Here is a 27,888-nt window from a genome sequence, read left to right as displayed (position 1 = left end):
TTCCACAGCACTGTTGGTATCAGCTGGCCTCCAGTTATGTAGTATACTCAAGGGCCAGGGCTTCCCAGTTCTCTGTGTCTATGCCACTGTTTTTAAAGTTGGCTTTAAGCCCATCTTTAAATCTCTTTTCCTGTTCACCAACATTCCGTTTTCCATTTTTGATTTGGGAGGAGAATAACTGCTTTGGGAGACGGTGATTGGACATTCGGACGTGACATGTCCAGCAAAGTTGATGCAGGAGGCTCATTGCTTCAGTGTTGGTGGTCTTTCCTTCTTCCAGCACACTGACATTTGTCCGCCTGTCTTCCCAAGAGATTTGCACCTTATTATACACATAGCCCGAAGGTCATTGTATGCGTAACACTTCAAACAATGTTATGCATGAAACGAAGTTTGTGTACATTGAACCATCAGAAAGCAAAGGGTTCACTCTCTCAGCCACCCATAATGACAATTTCGGATTTCGGAATTCTGGATAACGGATGCTTGACTTGTATCAACATCTTCCCTGAGGGAGTTCCAAAATAAGCCTATCTACTAAGTCAGCTGCAGACAGTTTTGTTGGTAATTAACACAAGGCACATGTAGGCCAAAAGAGCGGCTGAGGGGCGAAAGGAAGGGACCTGAGGCTGTTAGGAATTGTGGAAGTTGAAGTCCAAAACCCCCAAGTTGGCCCAGGCTTGGTTAAACTTCTTCAACCCCTCCCTAAAATAAGACTATCCTGCTCTCTCTAGCGCCCCCTTGAGGCATCCGCCCGGAAACATTTGAGACCCCCTGTATTTGTATCGGTTTCCAGTACTTTGCCTCCTATTCAGCGTCAATGGCTTAAGGCTGTATAACACTGCTGGGAATACATACTATTACCGCCAAACACACACACACACACACACACACAACTATTCCAGGTGAAATTTTGCCAAGGGGGAGGCGTCACCAAAGCCGAGCTTTCAGAGACACTAAAGGTTGAGGATCGAGCGCCTCGTGTCCAACCGTGCCTCCCCACCTTTGGCTCCCTCAGACCTCTTTGGACTCCGTCTCCCAGAATTCCTAACCGCCGGCCAAGCTGGCAGAGGCTTCTGGGAATTGAAGTCCCGCTAGGAAACCGGAAAGGCTCTTCGTTTCCGCCTCTGGGTCGTGCTTCCCTTATTCCCTCCTCCCTTGGCTACTCGCTCCCTTCCCTCACCCCCGAATGACGTCGCACCTCTGCCCAACCAATAGCCGGGCCGGAGAGCTCTCGGGAGCTCCGCCCCGAACTTGATCAGCTGAGGGCTGGAATAGTCTGTTGACAGGAGCGACGGCAGTTGGGCTTCGGTCTGAGAGGCGGTTGGCGGCGGGGAGAAAGCCTTAGGATGAGGAGACAAGCGGAAGGGCTCGCGGAAGCTTTCTTCGACGGCTTGGGCCGAGTTTAGGCAAGGCGCTGGCCGAGGCCTTCCTCCAAAGAAACAGGAAAGGCGGGGTTCAAACAGTGAGGGTTTTTGAATGTACTGAACCCAAGGCCTCTCCCTTAAGGCCGGCTTCTGTGTGGGAATGCTTTGACTGGAAATAAACCAAGCAAAGGAGCGAGGGGAGGCTTTGTCTGTCCTAACTGGAAAGCCCTTGAATTCCAGGTTTCCTCGCCCCGATCCTTCTGTTTCCCCATCAAAGGATTGTGCCCCAAACCAGGCCTCCAAGTGCCCCTTCTTTGTGCCACTTCTGTCTCTTTCCTTCCCCCTTCAGGTGTCAATCCAGATGGAGCTCTTGCAAACCAGAGGCCCGGCCCAGCCAGAGGAGCCGCAGCCTTGGGGGAAACTGATCCGCTTGGGGTGCCAGGAAGCTGAGCTGCACCTCTTGCTGAAGAAAGAATGGACCATTGGGAGGAGAAAAGGTAAGGGGCCGGATGCCTTGTTGTGTACGAGCAACAGAGTTTCTTGTCATCTTGCCAGAGAGTAAGGAAAGCCCATATCTCAAAGGGCTTACATGTGTGTCAATCTTCAAGAGCACTGCTGCTGCCGATGGTCCCGGCCTCCCAAATGGCGGGTCCCCTTATAGCTCAAGAGACGTTTGGCAGCAGGAGAAGGTTTCTGACCGCCACCCATTTACACTAATTTTTTAGCAACAACATGCAATGTTTGCAGAGGACTCTGCTGAAAATGATGCAGCTGTACACAACAAAGAAAGGAAAGTCAGCCTGTTTAGCAAGCCTTGCACATGCTGATTTGTTATCAGCAAAGGTGTGATTTGTATACCTATTTTATATACCTGAAAGGACATGGGTCACATCAAAATATCTCTGGTGGAAAGGGGTTGAGTCAAAAAGCTTAAGAAGTCCTGTTCTACAAGAGAGGGCGATGAAGTTGCCTAGAGGCTGGATGTCTTTTGTTGATAAGTCTCAACAATTAGCAGATTTTCAGCGGGTGCTTAAAACTACTTCCTGTGTTGCTCCCTGTTCTGTGCACTAAGCTTTGGGGTGTGTGTGTGTATATATTTGGTTCCGGCCCAAGCTACCTATCCGACCGTATCTCTGCCTATGAACCCACCAGGACTTTGAGATCTTCCGGGGAGACCCTGCTCTCGATCCCGCCTGCTTCTCAAGCTCGGCTGGCGGGGACGAGAGATAGGGTCTTCTCGGTGGTGGCTCCTCGGCTGTGGAACGCCCTTCCTACGGACATTAGACTAGCACCATCTCTAATGGTATTCCGCAAAAAAGTGAAGACCTGGCTGTTTGAGCAGGCATTCCAATAATTAGTGCAATGATTGGTTAATGAACACTGGAATGGAACAATGGATGACGAATCTGGAACATGTTTTTGATGACGAGACGACAGTGAATGGGTATTGTAGTAACTGTTTATTAATTGTGTAATGTGTTAGGTTGTTAACTGTTTCTATACTGTAGCACTGAATTTTTGCTGTTTGTATTTGTTGTGAACCGCTGTGAGTCGCCTTCGGGCTGAGAACAGCGGTATATAAGTAAGGTATATATATATATATATATATATATATATATATATATGGTGTTACTATAGATTGAGAATGGATTTAAAGGCCCACAGCAACAACAGCAACAGTATGACTGAAGATGGACATTTTCCACAAAATATTACTTTATAATTTGAAAAACTTCAGTAGTAGTTCATTCAGTTGAGTTAGAAGACTTTTGGTGTTGTTTATAGCCCCTTTGGCTGTTTTAGAAGGCATCCATATTTCACAGCATGTTTCTTTGCAGAATAGCCGTAATTCTTGGGTACAGGATGAATTGGTGTGCCCAACTTATTTGGAAGACTGTCAAAATAATTATATGAACAATGAAAGCTTGTTCAGATATCAGGATTTCAGTTAGCATAATTGAATTCTAGAGTTAGATGAGTCCATAATGCCCATGCAATCCAACCTCAATCTTTCATACAGGAAAACACAATCAAAACACCCCTTGCCCATCCAGTTGCTGCTTTTAAAACTCCAGAGAACAAGGCTCCACCAAACTCCAAGGCAGTCGCATATTCCACTGCCAAACTGCTTTTTAAAATATTGAGACGGAATTTTTTTCCTGCAGTCTAAATCCATGGCACAATTGTGTTCTCATTGCTGGATTAACAGAAAGCAAGCTTGGCCCTTTCTCAATATGGCACCCTTAAAAATATTTCAACATGGTTATCATGTCCCCCCTCAGGCTTCATTTATGATGGGTATCAATTGAAAAACAAATTGTTATTAGCATGTATTTCCTTGGAAGAAATCATCTCAATTTTATAGTACCCTTATTAGTCTTAGGAAGACTGTATATATAGAAATGAAGGGTATTTTTAAAGCTTTGTCAGTGGCATAACTTTTTGAACAAACATGTTATCAGCTGTTCTAAGGGTTAAGCATCCCTTATCCGGAACTCCAAAACCTTTTACTGGCACCCACCTACTTCTGCTGGCCTCCTCTGCCTCCACTTTTATTTATTTTATTTTGAGATTTTTGCCCCACTCTCAACTACGAAGGCGCACAAAGCAGCTCACAAATTTGCCCTTAGGCTACCCTCCCCACTCAGTGGCAGTTGAAGGTGGTGGGAGGGGCTCCCAATAGCTTACTGAGTGAGAGCTGTGTTTTCTTGGCTGCCTCCCTCCCATTTGCCTCTGTCATGTGGATGAAGGAAAAAGTGAGCCCTTCACCACTGTGGCCATTACCCTTTACTCCTCCACCTCCACCCCCATCTGGTGTCATTGGCATACCTAGGAAGCCACCACACCACCAACAGCGAGAGCAGGGTCATCCCGCTCGCTCGCCTCACACCCACAATGAGGGTGAAGTTGGTAACAATGACAGTGATGCAAACCAGCTACTTTCCTATTGGGGCACCTCCTGCCACTGCTGCCAATTCCTCGCCAGCAAAAGATGTGACACTGCCAGCAAACATCACCAAGGGCACAAAGATGCAGAGTGTGTTTGTGAAGTGTGGAGAGGAGAAGAGGGTGAGCACAACATGTAGGTTGTATTGGTGGTAATGAAGGAGGAAAGAGGCCTCTCCTCACAAACCTCTCATGCCTCACATTTCCTTTTCCCACTTTCACCCACCCTCTGGTGTTCTCCCAGCTCTATCAAACTTGCAGGCGGATTCATGTTTGCAAGAGGAGTGATGCCATGAATGTGAGGAATCTGTGAGGGCATGGGGAGGTGTATGGGGGGGGGGGGGGTGAGCTGATGGTTGAAGTTCCTTGAAGGGTTCCTTTAAATTGTATGGAAATATTCTGAAATATGGGAAAATTTAAAATACTTCTGGCCCCAAGCAATCTGGAAAAAGCAGACATATCCTGTATAACATTGCAGAATACATGGAAAATGTCTAAATCTGCAAAGCTGAAATGGCTTTGAAAAACAATTAGCAATATTCATGATAGATAGGTTTATCAATGACTGTTTGTAATGAGGGACTTCATAAATTGAAGGCATGTTTAGCCTGGAGAAGAAGAGAGGTTTAAGAGAAGACATGATAGCCATGTTTAAATTTTTGAAAGGATGTCATATTGAGGAGGGAGGAAGCTTGTCTAGAGACTTAGAGATGGAGCAATGGATTCAAAGTACAAGAAAAGAGGTTCCACTAAACATTAGAAAGGACTTCCTGACAGCATGTTCTTCCTCAGAGTGTGGTCAATTTGAAGGTTAGAAGCTATTGGTTGCTAGGTTGGGACCTGTGGTAGCTTTCACTCAACTCCAGCATGCTGACCTCAGTCAGTCTTCAAGCTTTACCCCACTCGCCCTCCCTGGGTTTGGGGCAGGCATGTAGCCGGGGGGGGGGGGGTTGGGGTTGGGGGTATTGGGGTAATGATACAAAAGGTTTGCTAGGGTAGACCCTCTTTCACTCAGACTCAGCTCCCCCCCCCCCCCAAATTGTAATGGCTATTGGCCTGGTTTGGGGTATTCATTGTGCATGTTCTTTATTGGCACATCTTTGAGGTGGCTCAGCGTGGGCTCTGGATCTAGGAAAGAGGCTTTTATAGACTGGTAAGCCCAACAAATGTTGCAGTGGGTCTTCTTAATTTGAAGGTGTGCACAGAAGGAGTCATGGGCAGTTGTAACCAATAAAAGCTGTGGCTTCTTTTTCTCCACTAATGTGTCCTAGTGTGCTTTTTAAGGAAGCAGCAGAGCAAGGTTTGCCCTTTGGATTTGCATGCTCAGAGTAAATCAGAAGCCTCTGTTGGCCATCATGAATGTGAAATCTTCAGGAACTAACTGTAACATTCAAATTTTGTCCCAGGTTGTGACCTGTACTTACCTGGCAACAAACTGGTGTCCGGGGATCACTGTAAAATAATAGTGGATGAAGAATCTGGTCAAGTATCGCTGGAGGATACCAGGTCAGCATTGCTTGACTCCTTCCTGTTTAGTTCCATGGCTTTTAGACAGCCCTCTTTTGATTTCAAAACAATGCCTTTCTGGATTTTTTCCCCTCTTTTGTTTCTGCATTGCACACCTAAAACTTGTTTTATTGTTACTTTCTAGAACCATCAAATTTCATGTTTAATGGTATTAAGAATTTGTGGGAACAGGAGGGGATGACAGTTATATTGACTCATAGCTTACTATCAGATCTTTGGAACCCCTGAAGTCAATATTGCATCCCCTCATTTTACCAATTTAACAATTCTTTCTATTTCCGCAGGTTTTTGTATGTCCGTAGCCCTTATAGGGAGAGGTGCTCCATGGGTTTTCAACACAAAATATTTTATAGTATTCAAAGAATCTCTTGAACATGTAAAAGCTTTCCTTTGTCTGGAGGTGGCAACATTATGTTACTATATTGTTTGGCACAAGGCCACAATGTTTTCTTTTAGAAGTAACGGTGTAGGATTTGTGAGAACAGACTAATAACATTATTTTCCAGATTTAACTGCAATCAGAATCAGAACGCTTTTCTGGCAGATTTCAGCCGTTGTTTGGTTTGACTTTCAGTGTTTTTCTCTGTGTGACATAAAAACCCATTATTTTCACTTTTTATTTATTCTTGTTTCAGTATGACTATTTACTTCTATCTGTGGTGGAACATTTTTGCTTTGAATCTTAGAATTTTTTTAAGTGCTACAATTTAGCTCAGGCCACTGTTTCCTTTTCATTATAATTGCAAACTAATCTGTGTTTCTGGCAGCAGAATGGGAAAGATTTGGCAGGATGTGTTAATACCAGAACAAGTGCAAAATACTGGCAAGCAAAAAATGTTCACCACTCTCAGAAAGGGAAAAAGCCCAGCCCATGTTGGGATCAGGGATATTGTGAGGATAGTGGTAGGCATATACACATAAGGAACTGTGTGGAGGCAGGAGGCAGTCTTATATTTTTATGCAATTCTCTACATATGGAGTCAGGATCTTGGCCATGTCTCTTAATGTCATTAGGTCCCCAGTAAAAAGGGCAGGTGGAGATTTCCACCCCATAGTTCAACTCATGGGTAAGTGTTTAAACTCAGGGAATTACTCCTTTAACAGAACCTTTGGTACCAGAGGCAGAAATAATATGGCAGGAGTAGGGAATCAGTTTCTACAGACTTTTAATTCAAAACTACAGATAAGCTCATGTGAAATGAAATAACCAGGGACCTCATCACACAAGGGGGGAAAGCAGGAGGGAGTATCTTTTCCCCTTTGTGTTCTGTGGCATTCCGTCTTGAAAGAAGATGGAGAATTTACTCACCCCCACCACACAGGATACATTTCTGCCCATTTCTAGTTCAGCCATGTGCTTCATTCCTCATCACACAGTTGGCTATTGTCTTCTCCCATTCTGTTGTCTGTGCAGGACCAAAGTCATAGGCTTTTATTTTTTTAATAATTCCACAATTGCAAAACAGTAAATGATCAATAAAGGCAGAATGTCAAAAGTTTGGAATTGCGCAATTACAGCAACAAGTATTTTTTGTAAAAAAATGATATAATTATTGATCATACTCACAATGGTCCTTTCTGTGTCCGAAGAGTAATGGAGGCATGAAAAGACCACCCACATGCACACCTGCACTGACATTTCCCACAGAAAAATATCCATTTGTAAGTGCAAGGAGATGAATGGAATCAATTCCAGCTCGCTTTTTGAACCCACCCATTTTTAAGACACTGTGGAGACTGTGCAATCCATGGAATAGGTTGTGCATTGTTTGATGACATTGGCAACCCATGGAATAGGTTGTGCATTGTTTGATGACATTTGTCTTTGAAGCATGTAGAAATAGAGCCCACCTTTCATGTGTCAAGGTCTGACAAGCATCGCAAGAGTAAATTTTAAAAATGGAAGCCATCTAGAGACTACTTCAGAGCTTCTTCTAGAGATGTTTCTTTGCTCTCCCATTGTATCTCCATTTTGCTGTTCCATCTGAATTGTGCAGCCCATGATGTCATCTCCCAGTCATCTGTAAGGGGTGCTTTGATTGTGCTTTTCCTGCATGGCAGGGAGCTGGACTAGATGACCCATGTGGTCTCTTTCAACTCTATGATGCTATGATTCATCATTCCCTCTGCTGGCTAGGAATGCAGGGACTTGCAGTCTAGCATGATCTGGAGGGTCATGTGATTCTCAGCCATGGTCTAGGTCTGTGATGGTGAACCTATGACACGCGTGTCAGCACTGACACACATGGCTATTTTTGATGACACGTGGCCACATGCGGCCGTATACAGAGAAGTACACCTTATAAGAGCCAATCTAATTCCATCCTTAAATTTGTAAAAGGCTCTACAAATTTAACATCTGCACGTTTGAGCATTGTTCACTCCATAAGTCAGCATGGAATATACATTTTTCTTATTTAAACTATATATATTGCAAAATTATGTGTTTTTTTCTTTCAAAGTTGACACCCCACCCAAGTTATGCTCAGGTTTTTGGCAAATTTTGACACACCAAGCTCAAAAGGTTGCCCATCACTGGTCTAGGTGCTGTTCTCCTCCTCCTCTGTGTTTGAAGGATCTTTGTAAAGTAGATACACAGAATTACCCAGCAGTTTGAATACTTCTGTTTGAGAAGGAAGGGGAAAGTATGAATTATTATGTTTTTACAACAGGGTTGGGCAGGCTTCAGTTCTACCAAGTTCTACCAAGCAGGGTTAAAAAGGTGGTTAAACAGGCAATAATAGGCTATAGATACTAGCACACGTTAAGCCAATCTCACTGGAACGCTGGCAAATTTACTCGCATCTTATGGGCCGCTATGGTACATTTTAAATCATTGTTAGGCACTTTCTTATGTATTTTAGTCATTTAACTTTCCGTAACACATGTGTCTTTAGTGTAATTTTGGAAGGCAGAGGTGCATAATGACTGGGAACTTCAATTTGCAAAAACAAAGTGAACTACTTTGTGACTTAGTCTAAGGCTCTAAGGCAGGGATCCTCAAACTAAGGCCCGGGGGCTGGATACGGCCCTCCAAGGTCATTTACCCGGCCCTTGCTCAGGTTCAATCTAAGTTTGAAACGACTTAAAAGCACACAACAACAACAACAACAACAACAACAATCCTATCTCATCAGCCAAAAGCGGGCCCGCACTTCCCATTGAAATACTAATAAGTTTATATTTGTTAAAATTGTTCTTCATTTTAATTATTGTATTGTTTTAAAGTGTTTTTGCACTACAAATAAGATATGTGCAGTGTGGATAGGAATTCATTCATGCTTTTTTCAAATTATAATCCAGCCCTCCAACAGTTTGAGGGACTGTGACCTGGCCCTCTGTTTAAAAAGTTTGTGGACCCCTGCTCTAAACCAAAAATTTCATTTTATCTGTAGCCTAAGCAAGCCTGGAAAATGAATGTTTCCCTCAATTTGTCCCATTTTCGAAGTCACAAAGTGAGTAGCACCAGATTTTCTTACAAAGCCACGTACCCTTTTCCAAAGCTCGGGGACAAATCTAATTTGCTTCTTGTTGTATAATAAAAAGCACGAAAAACATTGATACTCTCCTGTCCTATGTCACCATTATTGGTATTTTTCTGCTAAGAAACTCTGGGCATCTTGGGTGAGATTAGTCCAGTTGTTTGGGGTGAAGGCAGGAAGAAAGCAGAAGCATTGAACAAAAGGATTAGGGGACAAGTATTTGTGGCTGCACTCCTGAAAACATTAGGAGCTCATTAAACAGCTTATCCTTTTCCAGCGGTAATTGTTACTTGCTATTTGGGGTGCAGGGACATGTGAACTCCACGCCAAACTCCAGTTGTTGTATAAAATTAAGCAAATTATAGCAGCAACCTAGAATCTGTGTGGTGTCATAACACAACACAACCAAAAACAAAGTTTGTGTTGATGTCTTGGTTTTTGGGCCTGTTCCTAGGGTTGTTTCAGGCACTGATTCAGACAATTGCATCAGCTCTAGGTTATGGTTATTATCATGGTTTTCTATGGGTAAGTAGGTGGCGACTGGTAGATGTTCTGTATCTCCAAAACTTGAGCTGATAGGGGAAACTGGTGCCATTTTTGGAATTAGCATGTCAAATATACCCTTTGAAATGTGAGGCACCAAAATGTGTGTTGGCCCGTGTATAATGTTCCTTTACACAGCTTTGGAACATAGGAACGGCACAACGACTATGAGAACGGATCTGATTTCAACTGAGGCGTTATATATGTTGTTTGTTGATTTGTCCTGTCTGATTGTTAATTGTTGTGGATCGACGTCGTCGATCCCGTTGTTGCATTGTTGTGTTTTAATTGCACTGTAAACCGCATTGAGTCGCCTGTTAAGAGCTGAAAAATGCGGTATAAAAATGAAGCAAATAAATAAATAAATAAATATTGATGCACTCAGCTGTGTTTTCAAAGGCACATATAGACTTCTATTCCATAAAATGCCAAATAGTTACGTGATGTTTAAAAATCATATATTATGTATTGGCTTTTTCCATATGCACTCTGATTCAGTACAAGGTACACAGAGTTGTGAAAAAAGAGTGTAGTGCATTGTCGAAGGCTTTCATGGCCGGAATGTTCTAGAGGCATTCTCTCCTGACGTTTCGTCTGCATCTATGGCAAGCTTTACCTCACTACCTCTGAGGATGCTTGCCATAGATGCAGGCGAAACGTCAAGAGAGAATGCCTCTAGAACATGGCCATATAGCCCGAAAAAACCTACAACAACCCAAAGAGTGTAGTGACACCTTAAAGATGAACTTGGTTTTATTTGGCATAACTTTTTGTGGACTGCAGTCCATGAATGTGCATGCCTACTAAAAAATTATTAGTGCTGAAGATACCTTTAGGCTTTATTGTTTCTGCTTCAGCAGAAACATTACATGCCGTCATTCTTCCACATTTGTGGTTTGACTTTTAAAAATTTGGTTATTTATGGATTTGATTTTAAATGTTCTCTCTAGAATTAACTTCCATCAGTTGTGCTGGCAAACCTAGAGGATTTTTAGAACAATTATTTGAGTTTTTTCCACTTTAAGGGGATGCTGTGCCCCGAGACTTCCGGTTTGGTCACCGTCAATGGAGGACACGCTTCTGTGAGCTCCCGAGTGAGCGGCAGAAAAGCGGCTTGGTTTGACAGCTTTGGGGGCCACAAATGCAACCCAACCTTCATCCGACGGACTGAGGTCGGGGAGGCGAAACCCCGAGGCACCATCGGCCGACGGCATCTAAGAGGTACCCCCCTCAAGGGGATACCCAAAGACGCCCGGCAACGAGGTGCGAGGGGTGAGCGCAAACCGAAGCTGGAGCGAACGGCTCCAACGCTCCATGGTGACCGGCACAAAACAAGGAAAGGAAAACATCGAACTTCGCTTTAACAAAGCAGTGGTCAGACAAGAGGCATAGCTGACAAGAAGAAAGGAAACAAAAGGAAAAGGAAAGCAACCACGGACATAGAGCCGGAGAAATGACAAAATCCGAGACAAAATCCGAGACAACAACAACGACTTAAAGCAAAGGTAAGGGGAACGGTCGCTCCCTAATAAATCGTAAGCGAAAATTAAAAAGAGCAAAGGAAGGGGCAGGAAGCTAAAGAAAGAAAACAAAGAAAATAAAGGATAGATCACGCGAACCTCCAAAAGAATCATTAAAAGAAAGGACAGAGGTCCCAGATCTCAGCCGGGTAGAGCCAAAAAAGGGCTCCCTCCCAGCAGGGACGGCATAACCCAAGCCTAAGACTGACGGTCGGCCCCCTCAAGGTCCAATCGGTAGGCTACCTTAGGCAAAGGGTACAGCGGGCTGGAAGGGGACCACAAGAAAAATAAAAGGGACGAGAATCCCTACAGAAAAGGACTTAATATATCATAAGACACAAAGGAAACGGAGGACTGTTTTATTAAACCGCCCCTGCCCACCGGACATCTTAATAAGGAACCCAAAAGATCCCAAAAGGGAACAAAATACATCACATAGCAAGCTAGAAAGCCTTAGCCGACCTTGAACAAGAATTGTCTTGGCATCGGCTGGGAGCCAGGCGACGTCCTTGAGAAGGGGGAGGTGCGGCAGATAAGGACGAAGGACACCACCCGCGTGGCAGCACGGCAGCGTGAAGAGAGAGGAGACAGAAAATACGCCTCGCGAGACCAGACGAGAGGTGCACAAACCAGAGTCTGAGCCTCACGCGAGAAGAGAAGAGAAGAGAAGAACGCGCAAAGACGTTACTGACGCAACGACGCACAAGAGCAAACCAGGAAGGGACAAAAGAACTGCAGTACTGAAAAAGAAGGAAAGCGGAAGCCAAGAAAGAGCAACAGGAAGAAGCAGCACGAATAGATAAACACAGGAAATAAAGGGGGAAAGAGAAAAGAAACAACTCAAAGGAATCAAAGGGAACGGAAGGTAAGATTTTAAGACTTAAAAGAATAATAAATAATAATAAAGGTGATATAATAAAAAGAAATTAAGAGACAACATAAGGCTGAAATAAGGAAAGAGAACTAAGAGTCAAGCAAATAGATACAAATGAGAACATCACATTGAAGGGAATCTCACAAACAAAACTAGAAAGCAGACTAGAAGACACAAGAAACCAAGGCAAAGGAAGGGAGAAGAAATAAAGGCAAATAAAGGCAAATAAACAAGGTGGAAAATATGGCAACGCAAAGCTCCAAAGGGAAAAGTACACCCCTACTAAAGACCCAAAACCAAACGAAGAAAGACTCCTTGACTGACAAAAATGCACTCAGCCAAATACTGGCAGAAATTATCAAGATCTCTACAAAGCAAGATACGCAACACAAAGAACTACAAGATGAAATCAAAAACATGAAAGCAGATCTCAAAAAAGACATAAATAAATTACAAGAAGACCTGGACAAAATGAAAAAAGAAAATCAAAAAAATTCCACTGAACATGGGAAAATGGGAAATAGAATCTCCAAGCTGGAAAATATAAACCAAAAGATACAGCAGCAAACGGAAATGATTGAGAATAGGGAACTGGAGTACCAGCTAAGAATTAGAAATCTAGAGGAGACTAAAGAGGAAAATGTAAAACAAATCCTGATTGAATTGTTAGCAGATTTAATGGATGTCAGCACTGAAATTATAGGCAACGATGTGGATAGAGTTTATTGTGTCCCCACGGGCTATGCAAAAAAACACAAAACAGCGAGAGACGTGGTAATCACTTTCTGTCGGAAGAGTACCAGAGATGAGATTTTGAAAGAAAATGCAAAAAAAAACCTGTATTCTATAAAGACAAAAAAGTAACGATAATGAAGGAAGTGACGCAACAAACCCTAATAAAACGAAGAAAATACGCTTTTCTAACGGATGAACTTAAGAAGAAGAAAATAAAATTCAAATGGGAAAAAGTGGAGGGCATCACCGTCACATTATATGATAAACGCTACTGGTTGAACACAGAAGAGAAAGCTAAAATCTTCTACACAGAACACATTAAAGGCAGACCATACGAAACCCCCCAAAGGGTATCACTGGACCAACAGACAACGAAAGATCCTAAAAGGCAAGAAAGAACAGACACAAAGCAAGGACGTCAAGAGGAGGGAGAAGACAACAGAGAGGAAGAAGAAGAAGAAGAAGATAATAAAGAGGGGATCCCATGGAGAGAACAAAGTGAAAGAGAAAACAAAAGATTAAGGGAATTCTCCCCAGAAAACTATCAATTAATACCACAAGAAATCATCCAATGGGAAATGACGGAGAATAATCATGAATAGGGACATCAAAATATATTCTAATAACATCAACGGGCTGAATTCGCCAAGAAAACGCCAAAAAGCCTTTAACTCGCTGAAACAGAAAAATCTGGACTTAATTGCTCTCCAAGAAACGCACATCTCAAGCAGACACACAAAGTACCTGGTGAACAAGAAACTTGGCAATGAATTTTACTCATCACATTGTGGGGAAAAAAAGGGGGTCGTGATTTATGCGAAAGAATGGTTAAATCCAGAGCTTGCCTTTAAGGATATGGAGGGGAGATATGTGGGAATACTAATTGAAATAAAAAATCAAAAGTGGCTCATCTGTAATATTTATTCTCCAAACGAGACAAAAGGCAAATTTATTAAAAATTTGAAAAGAGAGATAGATAAACAAAGTTGGGATGAGTTAATAATATTAGGGGATTTCAATGGGGTGGTAGATAGTAACTTGGATAAATCAGGGAAGAAAAAACAGAACAAAACTAGCCAGCTACCCAGTTTCTTTATACAACAATTAGAAAAATTAAATTTGCAGGACACATGGAGACAACATAACGAAAACACAAGAGACTATACATACTTTTCAGGGAGACATCTTACATGGTCCAGAATTGATATGGTCTGGGCAACGAAATCTGTAAATTTAAAAATTAAAAAAAATAGACATACTGGCCAGAACCCTCTCAGACCACTGTGCAATTGAGTTCACAATTAAAGGAAGGAAAACAACATACAGATGGAGGCTAAAAGACTACTTACTAAAAAAAAGAAGAAGATATAGAAAAGAATATGGCATTATTAAAAGAATATATTGAATTAAATAAAGGAGAAGGACATCCAAATATACACAATGGGAGGCCATGAAGGGAGTCATGAGAGGATGTCTCATGCAACAAGATGCGATAAACAAAAAAAACAAAAATAAAGAAATAAAAGATATTCTAGAAAAACTAACCGAAAATGAGAAATTACTAAAACAAAAGCCAAAGGAAAAAAAAAGAATTCTTATCATAAACACACTCAGGAAACAACTGCAGTTATTACAAAACGAAAACTTAGAAAAACAAATGAAATTCGTAAGGCTAAATTACTTTCAAAACGCAAATAAAACGGGTAAGTGGTTAGCAAATAAAGTCAAGAAACAAAAACAACTAATAACCAAAATACGAGTTAAGGACAAAATCTACACTGAGGATATCGGTATAGCCAAGGAATTTACCACCTTCTATAAAGAACTATATAAAAGTCCAATAGCAAATGAGGAAAAAATAACAAAATATCTATGTGAGCTCAATATGGCAAAACTAACAGAAAAACAAAGAGGCATATTAAATGGGAAAATAACAATGCAGGAGATTGACACAGCTATTAGAAAATTAAAAAACAAAAAGGCGCCCGGACCAGAGGGATACTCCGCCATCTTTTACAAAACCTTCCGGAATGAATTAAGCCCCCTTTTTCAGGAGATCACAAACAATATTTTGGAAAAAGGAATTATTCCCAAATCCTGGGAAAAAGCAAATATAGTTTTAATACATAAAGAAAATACAGACACAACCGAAATTAAGAATTATCGTCCAATATCTCTTTTAAATAATGATTATAAAATTTTCACACTTATCATAGCAGAGAGACTAAAAGAATTCTTGAAAGAATGGATCTCAAAAGAACAATCAGGCTTTCTCCCCAACAGGCAAATCAAAGACAACACCAGAACATTAATTAACATAATTGAACACTATGAAAGACATAATGAAAAGAAATTAGCACTACTTTTTGTCGATGCCGAGAAAGCATTCGACAAAATAAATTGGAGTTATTTGAAACTATTAACAAAAGAATTAGACATGGGCTTTCACTTTAGAAATGTAATAGATGCAATTTATAAAAATCAAGAGGCCTCTATAATAATTAACGGACAAGAAACCCAAAAGACGATACAAATCTCCCAAGGCACGCGGCAAGGATGCCCACTATCCCCATTATTATTCATCCTCATAATGGAAACCCTAATAAGAAACATAAACGGAGATGGAAATTTAAAAGGACCAAAAATTCTTAAACAACAATATAAACTCAAAACATACGCAGACGATGTGGTATGTTTTATTGAAAACCCAATAGAATGTATCAGGAACTGGCTAAAAAAAATACAGGAATTCGGAACATTGGCGGGTTTCTACTTAAATATGCAAAAAACAAAATTGATAGCTAAAAATATGAAGAGGGAAGAGGAAGACACTTTACAAAAAATTGCAGGAATTCAAATCGTAACCAAAGTAAAATATTTAGGAGTTAACATAACTAAAAGTAACGCAGCGTTAATAAAAAATAATTACGAAGTTCTATGGGGGAAAATCCAAAAAGATATGGTAAAATGGGGAAAACAAAACATCTCCTTCATGGGCAAAATTGCACTAGTGAAAATGGTAATATTGCCACAATTATTATTTCTCTTCCAGACCATCCCAGTCATCAGGAATAATTATCTTTTTAAAAAATGGAGTACAGATATCTCAAAATTCATATGGGCAAATAAAAAACCAAGGATTAGCCAAAAAATATTAACAGACGACAAAAAACGAGGAGGTCTGGGACTCCCAGACCTAAGAAGTTATTATGAAGCCTGCAACTTAGCAGCTATTAAGGAGTGGACAACACTCAAAAATAATCATATATTAACTCTGGAAGGTCACGATTTAAGAGCAGGGTGGCATAGCTATTTATGGTATGACCGGAGAAAAATAGAAAAAAATTTCACAAATCATTTTATTAGGGCAGCCCTGATTAAAACGTGGGAAAAATATAAAAATAGATTTTTTAGACATACCCCACTCTGGATTTCGTCAGTTGAGGCAAAACATAAAAAAGAAATAGGGGCAGAAATTTGGCTAACCTATAATCAGACACTAAAGATAAATGAGGAAGGAAAGATGGCATTAAAATCTTATGAAGAACTTCAAAAGCTAAACCCAAAAATTACATGGCTAAACTATTTCCAGATCCGGGAGAGCTTCAAAGAAGATGAAAAATTAGGTTTTGAACAAAAAAGGGGGCTATGGGACTTAATTATGGAAAGAAATAATAAAATAATAAAGCTACTATACAAACAACTACAAATATGGAATACGGAAGAGGAACAAGTTAAGGAATGTCAAATTAAATGGGCTCAAGATTTAGGACATAATATTTCGACAAATCAATAGGAAGAAATCTGGACAAGGAAAATTAGATACACCGTTGCCAGCGATATAAAAGAAAATTGGTTTAAAATGTTTTATCGCTGGCATTACACACCGGAAAAAATTGCAAAATTTTGGGGGAAAAAAATCAGAATATATCAAACAAATGCTGGAGATGCGAAAAAAAAGTAGGTACCTTCTTTCATCAATGGTGGGAATGTGAGAAAATCAAAACATTCTGGAAAAAAGTTCATCAGGCCTCTCAAAAAATCCTAAAAATAAAATTCCCAAAAGAGCCAGAGACTTATTTATTAGGAATAACAAATGAAACCAAAATGAATAAAAACCAGGATAAAATTCTATTTTTATTAAGCACTGCTGCCAGAACAGTGGTGGCGAAAAAATGGAAACAAAAAGAAGCACCAACCCAAGAAGATTGGATTTTAAAGGCTTTTGACATAATACAAATGGACAATTTGACTCAGAGGATAAACGGAGTGACTAAAAAAACAGACTGGACCGGCTTTAAGGATTTCCTAAGAACAAAAGAAATCTCAATTATAATAGATCTAACGAATTTTTAGAAGAAATAAGGAAAAGAAATATTGTCAGCGTATGAAGTGAGGAAACGGAAAACCTGTTATCGAAGACGAAGACTCTTAGAAGACCCTGGGAAGTCACAACCACGGATAGAACTGTTTGGTGATGGGCCCTTAAAACCTCCCCCTTTTCCCACACTCCCCACCCACCCCCAATGTTCCAACCTCTACCCCCACCCCCCCTCTTCCCCCTACCTCAGGCCATCCTTCCCTCTCCTCCCTGACCCGCACAATGTTGTAAAAAAGTAAAAAATAAATAAATAAATAAATAAATAAATAAAAAAGGGGATGCTGTGCCCCTAACTCCAGTGAATGTGGCGTACATCTAGTTGACTTAGTTGTTCAGAGCAAGCTAGTCAGAACTGTTAAATGTGCATTTCTTGCTAAGATATTTTTACAGCTAATCTAATTCCATTTTTCCACCACTTAGGGACAGTTCATCTAGTTTTGATCCTATAGTTTTTGTTTTAGTTGGTCAAGTTGATTGTAGTACTCTAGTTTGTGTGAGACTGCAGAATTTGCCCACCAGATGGCAGCAATTACATTGTGTATCTTCAGCATTCACTCTTTAGACATCAATTGTGTAATATGTACACATCTTTCAAGGTACTAAAGCAGCGGCTGTTTGGTATTTTCTTCCCCCTAAAAGTTAATATTAGTTGTTATGCCATTAACCACTTCTAATTCTGTTGATAGGTTAATTATAATTTAAACTTTTGTATGATACGATTTTTAGCTATTTTAACATTTGTAGGTTGCTTTCTGTCCCAGACTGGGGAAAGGATGGGCTATGAATAAATGAAAGTAGTAGTGGTAGTAAGAAATGGCAGTTCTATCTGGAAAGGGTGGGCTGGGTTAATATTTTGTTCTTTAATGAGGCAGCTCACAATTTAAACATTTCTGCAAATCTTGTTATAAACTCATTTCAGCAAAGCAGGAAAGAAGTTGGCCCAGGGTTACTCCCATGTGCCAGTGGATCTTTCACAGGGTTTATCATTTTGACCTCTAACATAATGATTGGTTTGTTAAATACATTGTTTTGTTGCTGTTTTTGTATGTTCAATGTATTTTTGACTTGTGGTGACATTAAGGTGAACATTTCATGGGATTGTCCTGGCAAAATTTGTTTGGAGGAGGGATTGCCTTTGCCTTCCTCTGAGGCTAAGAGAGTATGACTTGATTAAGGTCATCCAATGGGTTTCTGTGGCAGAATGAGGATTCAAACCCTGGTCTCCAGAGTCCTATCTACTGTGCCATGATATTTATCTATCCATTTGATTAATTTTATTTTAAATTATAAAATAAAACTAAGTATAAAGTATGATACCATACTAATAAATATTGTAAAATACTGTAATCTGTTATTAACACCATGGAAAGGCAGTTTTCAACCTGCATTAAAACAGATTTTATCAGTTCCTTGCCTTGTTAACAACAAGTATGTCTTTTTCTTGCAGCTCTAATGGAACTGTTATTAATAAACAGAAATTGGTGAAGAAGCAGGTTTGCCCTTTGCAGACTGGAGATGTGATCTATGTTGTTTACAGGAAGAATGAGCCAGAAAACAGTAAGGAAATTTCTTTTTATTCAACTCTTAGCAGTGGCAGGGAAAGTGTGGGTTTCAAGCAAATTTGGACAGGCTGCTCTGCTTTGGACAGGCTGCTCTGCTTAAGAAGTGACTGAAAGAACATTCGGCCTTTCTTAAAATGTAGATATGATGGAGCACTTCTGTTTGTGCTAGACCTTGTCCTGGGTCAAAGTGCCTCATCTTAGACAGAGAAGGGAAAGAGCCGGGCCATATAGTGTGTGATCCCCTTATCCATGTGGAATACACTTGATCTTAGGCAAAATACCAAGAAGCAAAGAAAATTTCAAGAGAGGTATTGAAATCTTCCAATATGCTTTTAGTTCAGGGGTGGATAATTTCTCAAGACCCATGGGCCACCTATGACCTTCAGTCAACCTCCAGGGTCTGATTGCTAAATTCAGGAAAATAATGTAGTCCCCAAAGGAGAAAATCAAATCTCCAGTGGGGGGGGGGGGGGTTGTCCTGTAAATTTTTAGTTCTCTTTCTTTGACTGTTTTCAGTTAAAACACCTTCTCAGAGTTAGGATCAGACTGGCATGTAGAGGGCGAATGCCCCTTGAGGCTCAGTTTAGCATTTCAGGGACCCAACTTCAGGTCTGGATCCCATACCTGTATTTTAATGCACATTGAAATCCCCCTTTCCCTGATAAAAAAGCCTTAAAGTGAACAATTTGTGGGTCAGACTTGGAGTTCCACCAAGAGTGTCTAACTTATTTTCATTGAGTGCCACATTAGTTTTATGGTTGCCTTCAAAGGGCCGTTGAATCCATTGACGGAGAACCTGAGGAGACAGAGAGAAGACCAATATATTATTTTATTTATTTATTTATTTATTATTTATTTACTTTGCTTATATACCGCTGTATCTCAAGCCCGAAGGCAACTCACGGCGGTTCACAAACAGTAAAAACAGTAGAAACAGCAGTGGTTCCATACAACATTTTGTTTACATTGTGTTCAGTGCTCTCTAGTTTTTATCCAATTTTGGTCTACAGGTGTTACTGAATGACAGATCCCATCACTTTTGATGATCTGCCATGCAGACTGGGGTTAATGAGAATTGTAGTCCAACAGCCCTTGTGACTTTGAGGCTGGGGAAAGGTTAAAGGACATTTTAAAATCAGACATCCTATCCACAAGCCTTGTATACAAATCCGAGCCCCACTCTCCTGACAAAACGGGGGCCTTCCAAATGTGACTGTACCCCAACCCCCAACAGTTCTAGTCATGATGTCTAATGATGAGGAATACAGGAGTTGCAGTCCAGTATCTGGAGGGCCACATAAAAGGGTATGGAGAGCTGGATTCCGCCCTTGGGCTTTGAATTTAACACATGTGCATTAGTGGTTCAGTGTAGTAGATTTGAGAAAGATTTATAATATGGGGAACAGTTATGTGAGAAGGCCCATCCTGCCTCTAAGGGACTTAACTCATCTTATCTTCTTTCAGATGTTGCGTATCTTTATGAATCTTTATACCCTAGACAGGACCGAGCCAATGACCCAGTAGGTAAGTAAAATGGTTAATTCAGGAGCAGCAGAAGGTGGGGAGATGGTCCATTGGATTTACTTTCCTCCTTTCTCAGACTGTCTGTCTGGGCAGAGAGTCCTGAAAAGTTCTTCCTCTAATGTTTTGGAAATCACCTTTTCATTTATTCTCCGCACAGAACCCAATGTTGAAAGTATGTGCCATGTGACCAAAGATACCTCAAGGACCGGGCAAAGTGATGACAAGACCTCAGTGGCATTGCCTGTGCCAGCTAGTCAAGCTAATAATGATGATGAACCACAGCCATCCACTTCTACATCAAACCTCTTTAATGCTGCGTCTACCTCTCTCACTGAGTCCGTAGCCACTGTACTGGAGAATCCCTCAACATCTTGTAAAGGTCTGGCCTTCTTGGGTTGCTCTTTTCTTGATCTAGTCTTTTGTCAGCCCTAGAGGCTTTTTGCCTTGAGCATAGCCAGCAAACATTGCTCTTGCTCCATACCTCATTTCAAGCTGAATAGTATCCAAAGTCACCCAGGGTTTTGTTTTGTTTGGGGTTTTTTTTGCTGTTGATGCCAAAAAAAAATAAATCTCATGAGCATGTCTGCTTGGCAGCAAAAAGCAGTATCTATACATTATTTAGTAGTTTTCTCTAGTTCTTATATCATCAATTGAAATAACTGTGTGATCTGTTAAAAGGCACTGTTATGTCACAAATTCTGTTGCGTATATTTGGTGTTGGACTCGTTGTTCAATCTGTCGATGTTTCCTCTCAGTTCTATCAAGACCACTTAGGTCCAAGGACTCTTCTTCCTCATTGCTTAATATTTTCAAAGGAGCAGATAAGGACTTGTTTCCTATAACTATATCCAAGAATCGGTTAGCAGTTAGAATGACAAACATTGAAATCAAGTCGGAGATATTCACTGTTTCCACACCACCAAACAGTTTGTCAATCCTGAGCTGCATGTAGATCTTGCTTTGTCTGGCAGTCCCAAAGCTTGTTCTAGAGCATTTTTAATTCCCAATTTGTGGATTAGCACCAGTTGATACCAGGGAAGGAACACAGGTTCATAGCAGTGTAATATTCCCCAATGTTTGAAGTTCTTCTGTTTCCAAACTATGATAGTTTACTTCTATCATAATTGGTGATAGGCCTGAATAGTGAAAACAAATGACCAGAGTTACCAATGAGGAAAAAGAGAAGGAAAATGCTGCGTAGCACTGGGGGAAATAATTGGCTAAAAAAACCCCTGATATTGGGCAGAATTGAGGAAAAAGGAAAGAAAAGGCAACAAAAATACTGGAGCTCAATTAATTGCCTCCTAAAATGCTGCCATCATATTTGTTCAAATTATTTATTTATTTATTTATTTATTTCCTGTACTTCTACCCCGCCCTTCTCAACCCCCGAGGGAGGACTCAGGGCGGCTTACAAAAAGGCACAATTCGATGCCTACACAATAATACAAATAAATGTGTAAATCAGCAATTAAAACAATTAAGACAGTTAAAACAATCAATATATATCACAGTCAATAAACCAATCTCAAGCTCAGCGTTCGCCAACTCAGAGTCCATATTTCGTTCTACATTATCTATTCCTATGCTCCCTGTATGACGCTCCGGTGACTAATCTGGCTGCCTCCCGCTGGACTAATTGAAGGTTCCGAACAGTCTTCAAAGGCAACCCCACGTAGAGTGCGTTGCAGTAATCTAATCTCAGGATGTAACAAGAGTGTGGACCACTGTGGCCAGATCCAACTTCCTAAGGTACGGGCGCAGCTGGCGCACAAGTTTTAGTTGTGCAAAAGCTCTCCCGGCCACCGCCGAGAAGCTGGGGTTCCAGGCTCAGCGATGAGTCCAGGATCACTCCCAAGCTGCGAACCTGCGTCTTCAGGGGGAGTGTAACCCCGTCCAGCACAGGCTGTAACCCTATGCCCTGTTCGGCCTTACGACTGACCAGTAGGACCTCTGTCTTGTCTGGATTCAATTTCAATTTGTTAGCTCTCATCCAGTCCGACACAGCAGCCAAGCACCAATTCAAGGTCTGGACAACCTCCTTGGTGACAGGTGGAAAGGAGTGACAGATTTGGACATCATCTGCGTAGAGATAACATCTCAGTCCGAAACTCCGGATGATCTCCCCCAGCGGCTTCATGTAGATGTTAAATAACATCGGGGACAGGATTGAACCCTGAGGGACTCCACACAGCAACGGTTGTGGGGCCGAACAGGTGTCACCCAGTAACACCTTCTGGGACCGTCCCTCAAGAAAGGATCGGAGCCATTGCAGAGCAGTGCCCCCGAGCCCCATATCTATGAGGCGCCCCAAAAGGATACCGTGATCGACGGTATCCAAGGCCACTGAGAGGTCCAGCAGAACTAACAGGGACATACTCCCCCTGTCCAGTTCCCGGTGAAGATCATCTACCAAGGCGACCAAGGCTGTCTCAGTTCCATGTCCCGGCCTAAAGCCAGACTGTGCCAGGTCTAGATAATCAGTGTCTACCAGAAATCCCTGGAGTTGTGTTGCCACCACACATTCCATGACTTTGCCCAAGTAGGGAAGATTGGAAACTGGCCGATAGTTGTCTAATTGAGTGGGATCCAGTGATGGTTTCTTCAACAGCGGTTTTATGATAGCTTGTTTTAAGCTCGCTGGAAACTTTCCTTCCTGTAAGGAGGCATTAACCATCACCTTCACCCACTCTGCCAAACCCCCTCTGGCTTCTTTTATCAGCCAGGATGGACAGGGGTCTAGGATGCATGTGGTGGGTCGCACCTCTCCAAGGATCCTGTCCACATCCTCAAGCTGAACCAATTGAAATGAATCCAACAAAACTATATCTAAAACCTGTTGCCTGAGGCAGGAGCCTCACTACCCCATGTCAAGTTTTAGTCCTATACTGAAGCACTACTTCATCAAGAATGGGGGTTAATAACATAGCCCAACAAAAAGAAATCCCTTGGTGCCATGGTTTTTAGGCCTATTCCTGGGATTATTTGTGGCACTGATTCAGAAAATGGCATTCAATGGACCACAGTTAGTTTTTTTTAGATATGGTTATTCTGGTTTTCTATGAGTGAGCAGTTGTTTACTAGTAGATGGCATATGTTCTGTATATCAAAAACTAGATAAACTCTAGTTTATAACTAGAGTGCATGGGGGAAACAGGTGCTATTTTTTGGAATCAATAGGTCAAATATACTCAGAAACAGGTCTAACATTGAGGCATCAAAATTTGTGTCGGCCAGTGGATTACAATCCAGCCTAGACTTTGTTGCAAGAGGGGTGAGCAGATTCTCCTTTTTTCTGGTGCCCTTCAAATCTCAAGCATGCTGTATGTTATAATTCTTTATGCTGTTGATTGAAATTGCTCTGTCTAATGCTTGCCTGCATTGGGCATTGCAGAACCTTTCCGCTCATGCACCATGCTTTCCATTTTTGCAGGGCTGCAATCGCTCCTCTTCGTTGCTGCACCCACTTTGCCTACCTGCCCACCATTTGGTCCTGAACCATCACTTGAACCTAAACAGCCAAACATTTCTGGTATTTCTTCAGGGGACAAAGGAAACAAACTGTTGGCTGTGACTGAGCTTAAAAGCAGGGATGAAGGGGGTTTGGAGCCTCCAAGAAAGAAAACAAAAGGAGGTTGGTTGGCAACATTTTCTAAGAGAAAGACCAGACTGATTATCTTCCCCTCCCAGCATGTCATTCTAGCAATTGCACATAGGAGTTGGCATAATCCTGTCTCAACATCTCATAGAAAGATGAACACTTAAGAGGCCTTTGCTGTTAATATGTCTGGAACATAGGAAGTTGCCTTATGCTTAACCACACCTTTCATCTAGTTTCATATTATCATACCTAAATAACAGGGTTTTCTGCAGAATGCTTTCCTAGCCCTGACTCAGGTTGCTTGGTATTCTCTGATAATTTCCAACAAATTAAGTAAATTGGGTCTCTGTAGCTCAATGTTGGGGTCGCAAAAGGCTCCCCCCCCCCTAGTAGGAGCAGATAGAGAAATCTGAGCATGATGTAACTCAGTCTTCTTTGGCCCCCGTCTTATGCTTTTGCTAAGCAGGAGAAAATCCCTGTCCCTCCATACGTGTGTGGCCCCATGCCTGCAAAGTAGATTGAGCAACAATGGATTGTAGCTGATTGTATCTTTGCATGACTCTCTTTTGCCATGATGCTTGCAGGTGGTGATACTAGCTCGTATCTTCAGGTGATTACTCCAACTGAATGTGTAACTAAAACAGGCACTGAAAGCACCAAGGCAGTGAATGTGAAGCCAGACAAAATGGAAGAAACACTCACTTGCATCATCTGCCAAGAATTGCTGCACGACTGTGTCAGGTATGAGTTGTTGGAGGCCAAACCAGATGTGGTGGCATCAACATCTTCAGACTGGTGCTTTGCTGGATTCCCATAGAGTCTGAGAGTGTGGTTGATATGTTGCACAGGATTTAATTCACATTAATGATACGCGAAAAGGGGGTGCTGAATTTTCCCACTCTGTTCACTTTTTTTCTCCTAGTGGAGTCCAAGTAGAGCTGACATTTAATAGGATTTGAAAATGGGAAGAAGCATGCATATACATGCAGCTCCTCAGTACAAATATCCAACTTACAAGTGACTCATAGTTCAGAACAGGGGTGAGACAACAAGAAGTGTGAGAAATCTACCCCTCGTAAGGGAAATTCATTCCTGGAAGAGTTATCATGGGGAAAAGGTGTCTCCACTGAAGCTTTCTCTCCAATCCTTATTTCCACAGCAAGCCAATTTTTTTCAAAATCCAGTTATCACAGGGACAAAAAGTGTGGTGAAATCTTCTGAACAGAGGCACACACAGCAAAACAAACAAACACCACAGGGGTGCTAACTCTTTCCTATGCTATCAAAGCTTATATATATATATATATATATATATATATATATATATATGCTGGAGATACACTTTAAAAATGGGCCTGTTTCAACTTACAAACAAATTCATCTTAAGAACAAACCTACAGAACCTATCTTGTTTGTGACTTGAGGGTTGTTAGAACAATCCAGAGAGGGTTTAATATTGCTGCTGTCAAGGAGCTTGTTTTCAGACTACACTGCTCTTGAACCGAGTTCCTAGAGCTCAAATATTGGTGGTTCATTCATCTTAAGCACATGTAGTCCCTAGGTTATGAACAAGATAGGTTCTGTAGGTTTGTTCTTAATCTGAATTTGTATGTAATACAGAAGCAGGTATGTTGGTAATATAAAGAAAAGTCCAGTAAGGTTGTTGCTTATTTTGAAACTGTTGGAGTATATCCTTATGTGAATTTGCAAGAAGTAGGACAAGGGATATGGTTTGCTTCCAATCCTCCAAATCATATCTAAATGGAGCGATGGGTCTTCTGATCCTGCAATTGGTTTTTCCCATTCCTGCTGCCTTGGTGTGTTCAGCTTCATAAATCCCTAGTTCGACTGAGCCACAGGTTGCTGTGCAAATAAGTAATCCATGTTTTGAGTGAACATTCCATAGTAGGGCTTGTTTCTGTCTTTCCACACTATAATATGCAAGATCAGAAATGTCACACACTGTTGCTGAGAAATCTCTGCCTTCTCTATCCCAGTTCCAAGGACCTTGTAATCCTTTTCTTTAATCCTTTTAATCTTCTTTCTCTAGTTTGCAGCCCTGCATGCATACTTTCTGTGCAGCTTGTTACTCAGGATGGATGGAGCGATCCTCTCTCTGCCCAACGTGCCGTTGTCCAGTGGAACGTATCTGTAAAAACCATATTTTGAACAACTTGGTGGAAGCTTATCTCACCCAACATCCAGGCAAGTGGGAAATGTTTTTACATCTATTGTAAAGACAGGGATGGCTACAAGACACTTACAGTTCCCTTGCTGCAGCAGTACCACAAGTTGCTGCCGGTTTGGAAGTAGCTATGGGTTGAATACACGCTACCTGAAGGACCATACCTACCTTTATGAGCCTCTAAGATCTTAGGCAAAAGGGGTGTCTTTCAGTGCCATGACCTTCCCAGGCATTATTGGTGGGAACAAGGGAGACAGGGTGCTTTGAAACTCACCAAGGTGGCTAGGATGAAACATCTCTTCCAACAGCATTCTAAGAATTAACTGTAATGAACTTTTAACGTTGTGTTTTGTTTTTGATTTCTGCCTTTTTGTGGATGTACTGTATTTTTATTTGCATTTGTTTTAAACTTTATAAGCCATCTTAGGCCCCAGTATTGGGAAGAAAGGCTAGATATACAATAACAGCAATGAAAAGAGGGGACATGAGGAACATGTTTAAATTTTTGAAATGATGGTCTTGTTGAGGATTGGGGCAAACTTTTTTTTGCTGCTCTGAAGATTAGGACACACAGCACTGGATTTAATTGCTTGGAAAAAAAGATTCCACCTAAACATTAGGAAGAAGTTCCCGACAGAAAGACTGGTTCATCCATGGAATGTGCTGCCTGGGAGTCTGATGGAGTCTCCTTCCCTGGAGGATTTTTAGGCAGAGGCTGGGTGGCTATCTGTTGGGAGGGCTTTGTGTGTTCCTGCCTGGCAGAAAGAGGTTGGAGTGGGTGGCCCTATGGTCTCTTCCAACTCTCAGATTCTATAAATCTTATGACATAACAATCTACAACAGGTCTGCCTAATCTGTGGCCCTCCAGGTGTTTTGGGCTACAGCTCCCAGAATGCCTGACCACTGGATAGCTAGCTAGGGCTTCTGGGAGTTGGAGTCCCAAACACCCGGAGGGCTGTGCAGGCCTGGTCTGGAAGGATCCCTGCTGTTTCTTTAAAATCCTACAATTGTATACATCAATCAGACAATGACTTCCGGCTTTAGATAAGTGCCGTAACGAAGAGGATATAAAAAGCATGGATGCTCGGAACAAAATCACTCAAGACATGCTACAGCCAAAGGTGCGAAGGTCCTTTTCAGATGAAGAAGGAAGTTCTGAGGATCTGCTGGAACTCTCAGATGTAGATAGTGAATCCTCTGATATTAGGTGAGTGCAGTAATGTCAAAGTGCTTACTTTTGTACAAGATCTAGGCATGCAATTTGGTTGTCATCACTGAATTCATGAGCTTTCCTTAATGAGAAATCTGTAATTTTTCAGTGAACATAGCCTTCCAAAAAACCCTATTGATGTCCTCCATGGGGGGAATATTGGATTAGGACTGAAGAGATCTGAGCTCAAACTTGTAGAACCATGAAGTTGCCGGTAGTCCCTGAGACCAAGGAAATTCCCATTTCTTCCATTTTGTAGAAATGAAGTGTTATAAATGCTGGCATAGCAACTATTTCAACCAGAGGTGGGCAACATGTGACCCTCTACTTGTTATTGGCTGCAGTTCTCAGCATTCCCCACTATTGACTGTGCTGGCTATAGCTGTTGGAAGTTGCCATCCAATACCACTGGAAGGCTGTCATCCTAGTTT

The 27,888-nt window shown here is 41.4% G+C and overlaps 1 protein-coding gene across 2 annotated transcripts in view; it reads left to right on the top strand.

Moving 5' to 3' along the window:
• The first annotated feature begins 1,231 nt into the window (after window positions 1-1,231).
• The window catches only part of CHFR (checkpoint with forkhead and ring finger domains), a 45,905-nt gene continuing 19,248 nt past the window's right edge, over window positions 1,232-27,888 (top strand). The window contains exons 1-10 of one of the 2 annotated variants that reach the window (XM_060785690.2): window positions 1,232-1,409; window positions 1,717-1,864; window positions 5,720-5,819; window positions 18,823-18,932; window positions 20,402-20,461; window positions 20,619-20,840; window positions 23,895-24,095; window positions 24,647-24,803; window positions 26,113-26,267; window positions 27,292-27,454. In XM_060785690.2, the coding sequence (XP_060641673.2) occupies window positions 1,729-1,864; window positions 5,720-5,819; window positions 18,823-18,932; window positions 20,402-20,461; window positions 20,619-20,840; window positions 23,895-24,095; window positions 24,647-24,803; window positions 26,113-26,267; window positions 27,292-27,454 (1,304 nt within the window). In that variant the 5' untranslated portion in view covers window positions 1,232-1,409; window positions 1,717-1,728. Of the gene's footprint in view, window positions 1,466-1,716; window positions 1,865-5,719; window positions 5,820-18,822; window positions 18,933-20,401; window positions 20,462-20,618; window positions 20,841-23,894; window positions 24,096-24,646; window positions 24,804-26,112; window positions 26,268-27,291; window positions 27,455-27,888 lie in introns of both variants that reach the window. The other variant, XM_060785689.2, reaches the window with a different exon arrangement.

This window comes from Anolis sagrei, chromosome X, assembly GCF_037176765.1.
Source record: "Anolis sagrei isolate rAnoSag1 chromosome X, rAnoSag1.mat, whole genome shotgun sequence".
NCBI lineage: Eukaryota > Metazoa > Chordata > Lepidosauria > Squamata > Dactyloidae > Anolis > Anolis sagrei.
This window is presented reverse-complemented; position numbering and strand designations above follow the sequence as displayed.